The 5,201-nt window shown below is 45.8% G+C and overlaps 1 protein-coding gene across 1 annotated transcript; it reads right to left on the bottom strand.

Annotated features, from left to right (window-relative positions):
* Positions 1 to 948: 948 nt before the first annotated feature.
* Positions 949 to 1,996, bottom strand: LOC119352808. The gene has a single exon (XM_037619389.1). It carries the CDS (start codon positions 1,834 to 1,836, stop codon positions 1,237 to 1,239), a length of 600 nt encoding a protein of 199 aa, XP_037475286.1. The 5' UTR covers positions 1,837 to 1,996; the 3' UTR covers positions 949 to 1,236.
* Between the last annotated feature and the right edge of the window lie 3,205 nt (positions 1,997 to 5,201).

The following is a 5,201-nucleotide window of genomic DNA, read 5'->3' as shown; positions in this document are numbered from 1 at the left end:
ACATGCATTATGTTTATATATGCAATAAGTAAGTTTTTAAAAAAGCCCGTGGCAACGCACGGGCATTCTACTATACATATATGTTTTTGGGTAGGTCTTGGGTGCAGCCTTGTAAAAAGAAGAAGGCCCAAAGCCTGATCGGTTGTCTACTTTGAATCATTTTTTTTTACGTTTTTACAGAAAACACAGTGTATTTTATACTAATTAACCCACAGTTTATATAGAACAAATGTTTTTTTAAATATCCATATCTTTTAAACCATAACTTTAATTTTAATATGTTATATATGAAATTTGATTAAAAAGTGTGTAGAATCCGAATATGATGTTAGTTTTACCTCTTAGCCATTTTTAAACTGCTATTTAGAGTGCAACCTTAATCAATAGCGGACAAACAAATTGGAGACAAAATAAATGTAGCAAGAGAAAAAATCCCATCTCATGCCACGAGAGAGACGGCTTACGATTGACCACATTCAAGCGCGTTGTGGTTCTGTAAGCATTATGATCATCGTATGCGAGAAGGTGACGACAGACAAATGGCAACGAGATGGGATGTCATGTTGAAATAAAGAAATAGACCTATTGGTTTGTTGACTCATGATTATTTGAGTTACGGGCATTTGGTATCTTTTCCTTCCGTTGCAATGCACAGGGTCTTTTGCTAAAAGAAAAAAAAAAGAAAACTTTGAACGGTCGATCATCTATACCAATATAAAAAGACCCAAAGGAGCAGATCCAACCAATCTCAACCATCGAACTAAGTCAATCCAACGACCTAGACTGCTTCAATGGCGAGCGTTAAACGTGTTTAACGTGCAATTAGTATCATACCAAATATTGCACTAATCACATGATTAACACATAAATAATAGCATACCTTATATCCGCGTGTAATTAATATATTGCCTAAGTATTTAACGTGCGTTGCACGTGCGCAATTACTAGTTTTGGAAGGAACTGCAAGATGCCAAGATTACACCCGATGCACCTGCCTGCATAACTAATAATCTCATGGATCTCGATGCAACACATTTCTTCAAATGCACTCCTTACTTTCTCGAAACGAATGCTGTACCATTCCTTTCAATAAAATATGTGCTGTACTACTTCTTACACTAAGTAATCCCAGAATATATATTAACCTCGCACTGTAAAAGTGAAAAAAGGAGACAGTAAACAAAGGCAGAGAAGAGTTAGGTGGGTGGGCAAGCGGAAGCGGGTGAGCGGTCGCGGTCAGGGCAGGTAGTTGTAGAGCGCGTATCCGACGGTGTACCCGTAGAAGAGCAGGCCGGAGACGGCGAGCACGGAGAGCGCGAAGGTGGCGCCGACGGCGAGCGGGATGTTGCAGGACAGGATCCCGAACTTGAGCTGGATGGCGTCGATCATGGAGAGCAGCAGGAAGAAGGTGCCCATGATGGAGCAGGCGGCGGCCAGCAGCATCATGGGCCGCGCGTAGCGCAGCACGGCGCGGCGCCGCTCCCGGGGAGCCGCCGCGCGCCACGCCGGCATCTCCTCGCAGTCGTCGGTCATGACCGGCTTCTGCTCGCCGTCGCCGTAGAAGTCGTCGCCGGCGGCCAGCAGCGTGACGGACAGCTTCATGCCCTGCGCCACCAGGCTGGACAGCAGGTAGAACCCGAAGGAGAGGATCTCGAAGAGGAAGAAGTTGCGGGCGATGTCGTCCCCGGCGACGCAGTTGGGCGGCACCGTGGAGGAGGCCGTGATGGTCCCCGTGATGCCGATGAAGACGGCCACCGTGAGGAAGGTGTTGGCCGACACGATGCCCTCCAGCGCCTTCACGTGCACGTCCGGGTTCCGCCGCCGCACCGTCGGCATCTCCTTCCGGCCCGCCGACGGTGCTAAGCTAGCTGTTTCTGCCTACCTATACGGTGGACGCGTGTAGAAGATGAGGTGAGAGAGACTAGCTATAGCGGTGGAGTGAGTGAGTGAGTGAGCTGGGCAAGCCTCTTCAGATCATGGGTGGTTCAACTGCTCTGAATTCATTAATCAACCATATAGTTCACTTCACCTCAAACAAATAAATTGAACTAGTAACACTGCCAATTGCTGGGTCTACTTTTGAGAGACGTGCATCTTGCGTAAATTGAACGGAAAATGCCACTACACCTAGTATAATATTCTTGTTTAGGCTCCACAGAACGTGCAACTGCTGCTAGTGGTGGGTGATCATCATGGCTCGCTTTGGGCAAACCTGAAAGGCGCAAACGACCGATTTAGGCCAGCACGCATGCACGAGCGGACATCCTATCGAGTCGACTTGATAGCGGCATTCTACCCACCCGGCCCGGTGGTTGCCATGCATGGTCCGAGTGGCATGCATGCAGCAGCACTAGTAGCTCCAGCTAGCTAGCTAGCTGCTTGTCCTCAACTCCAGAGGATTGTTCCGGCAGCTCATGCATGCATGATTGCTCCGGAGTCCAGGCACGCCTCACCCTGTAGCATTATGTGCTAAGAGGAAAAAAGATTGTGATTGGGAACTACTTCCTCCGATTACTAAATATAAATATTTTTAGAGGTTCCACTACATGACTAATACCGGTGTATATAGATATAATTTAGAGTTCACATTCACACATTTTGCTCCGAATATAGTCCGTAGTGGAATCTTTAAAAAGACTTATATGTAGGAACGGAGAGAGTATAACCCATGGGGCTACCGTGGAATTCAGCCTACTTGTTTAGTACTTTTAGGGTTACTGTTTTTGTACCTTTATTAAACAATAATCATGTCTGTTACAGGAGAGGTGATTAAGAAGTCAGGAGGCTTACCATGCCACACCCCCAGAATTTTCCTCTTTAATTAGCTATCGATATAATTTTGTATTATGTTTGAGATGATTTGTATTTCCGATGGATCTCTATAATAGATCTGATATTTTCGAAAAAAAAACTAGCAAGCCAATGCGCAGCCGCGGTACCTTCTGGAGTACAATGGACAATCTTCGCCCTACCGAAATAATTCTTCACGACAGAAGGTATGGAATTTTTAACCAACCTTCCAAGGGCCAATAATTCACGATTTTATTTGTGTAACTCGGAAACGAAGTTTCTGATCTGTCCTAACTTTTTAAGAATTTTTCCAGTAGCAGAGCTATATAAATAAATTCTGTTCATGGCCAGACTCAGAATCCCAGCGCCCAAAAAACTGCTCCATAAAGATCCATTCTCGAAGGGTATCTTGCCCCTCCAGAAGCCATGGTGGCCAATGACTAGAGCGGAGAACCACGCCCCATCTACGGGGAAGGCCATGGAGGAAGAAGCGAGAGCAGGAACCTCTCTCCCTCCTTCCCGGTGGCGTTGGTGTGGTGCTGGGGGACCATCATCGCGGTGATCCTCTTCATCAACGTCAACGTCTTCACCAACATCCACATCGCCTTTCATTGATACAGCGAGCTGCTATACAAACGGGTTTAACCCTTTTTCGCGACGGAGTTTTAAACCGTTGCCTTGCCAGTGTGTGCGATATAGGGGGGCCTTCCCACATATGACCCAAAAACCATCGAGGATAGGAAGTAGGAATGCATACGTTTTTCTAGAACAAAGCGTATGCGATGCCCGCTCTATCCCAAACACGATTCGTCACACAATTGTTTGTGATATATCGAATATCCCAAACGCTTCATCCTTGCTACTCGTGTGTGCCGGCATTACTATTGCACACGCTATTTGGTGGTGCAATGTTTATGATGCACACCTCATCACAAACAGGTCATGATTGTAAAGCGTGTATGATCAGAAGACTATCACACACATTCACTTCTTCCGAACTGTATGCGATATGTAATTAAGAAGATTAGCTAATCATCATACGAGTGTCGGATAGGATTAAGAAACGTCGGACCATCGTACCAGTGTCGTACAGGATAACTATCGCACACGCCATTATGTGGTGCAACGTTTACGATGCGTACGACATCAGAAATAGTTCATGATTGTAAACAGTGTACGATAAGATGACTATCACAAACAATTAGTTTGCTCGCGCCGTTTGTGATATTGTCTAACATCAGGGATAACTGTGTGCATGGTCGCACACGTTTTCTCTCCGCGAACCATATCGGATTATGATATATATCACACACGTTTGTGCTTTACAGACCGTGTGTGCTGCAACGACCTGCAGAGCGCATTTTCACCCTAATTTAATCGCTGCTATTTAAAATTGTATGGAATTTGAATTTCAAAGTTGGCTACAACTTTATTCATATCCATCGGGTTCAACAACCAATGCATTATTCGATTCACATATATATATGCTCAAGAATTATATAAGCACCAACAAAAAATGATGAACCAGGGTTATATACTTGTACTATTAAACTCGGTAAAAAAACTAAAAGACATTCTCATTGGTGAACAAGGTGTGTGCTCTCCTCCATGCAGAAAGCTTCCTTCACACTTCTAATAGGTCGTGCAAGAGTTGTAGGCACCTGTCGAAGGTTGCATGGCATACTAATCGTATGATCACTTCCTATGCAACGCCAACAAGTAGGGTCGAGGTGTTATTTTAAGGGAAGTATCTGTCAGAACCTTCCTGTCTGCAACAACGTCAGATGCTTGGGGATGTATCGGCGCTGTAACCAAATCTCAAGTGTTTAAGACTCGATCCATCTTCTTCACTGAAATTTTCAGTTTGACTTCAAAGTTCAAACTCCATCAGTATGAAGATGTTTCCGCCGTAGTTAGTTCCTTGCAATTCTTGATTGAGTTGTTGATGTCACCGTGAAAGAGCTGACAGTCACACTACCTCTGCCCCTCTGTGTAGTGGGAGCAAGGAGCTGCACGGTAGATTTCTACAGAGGATCCATTTGTTCGAATCAAGAATAGAAGTTTCCATCACAAAGCATGGATGGGCTCCGGCACCCTTTTGAGTTGTGAGTATGTGACGGAACTAGAGCAAAGGAGGGTGTGAGTGACATTAGAGCATCTATAATTGGACCTCTTAAATCCATCTCATAAGCCCGCGCGGGCCAACCGAACACTGCCCGGTCATAATTTTTCGGCCTAGACGGGCCTCTCAAATAGCCCTCAAATTTCAGGACTGACCGGCACCCCCTATATCCAGCCCAAATATGGAGCGGATATGGGGGCGCCTGGGCGCGCCCGTCACGTCGGCTTGATGGCGTGGCTCACATGGAAACACCCGGAAACCCGGCGGTCCGACAGACGCCACGTCCGTC

The sequence above is a fragment of the Triticum dicoccoides genome, chromosome 2A (genome assembly GCF_002162155.2).
Source record: "Triticum dicoccoides isolate Atlit2015 ecotype Zavitan chromosome 2A, WEW_v2.0, whole genome shotgun sequence".
Lineage (NCBI taxonomy): Eukaryota > Viridiplantae > Streptophyta > Magnoliopsida > Poales > Poaceae > Triticum > Triticum dicoccoides.
This window is presented reverse-complemented; position numbering and strand designations above follow the sequence as displayed.

Excerpts from the sequence above, each read along its gene's own strand:
- LOC119352808 (XM_037619389.1), bottom strand. The coding sequence starts at position 1,836 with ATGCCGACGGTGCGGCGGCGGAACCCGGACGTGCACGTGAAGGCGCTG.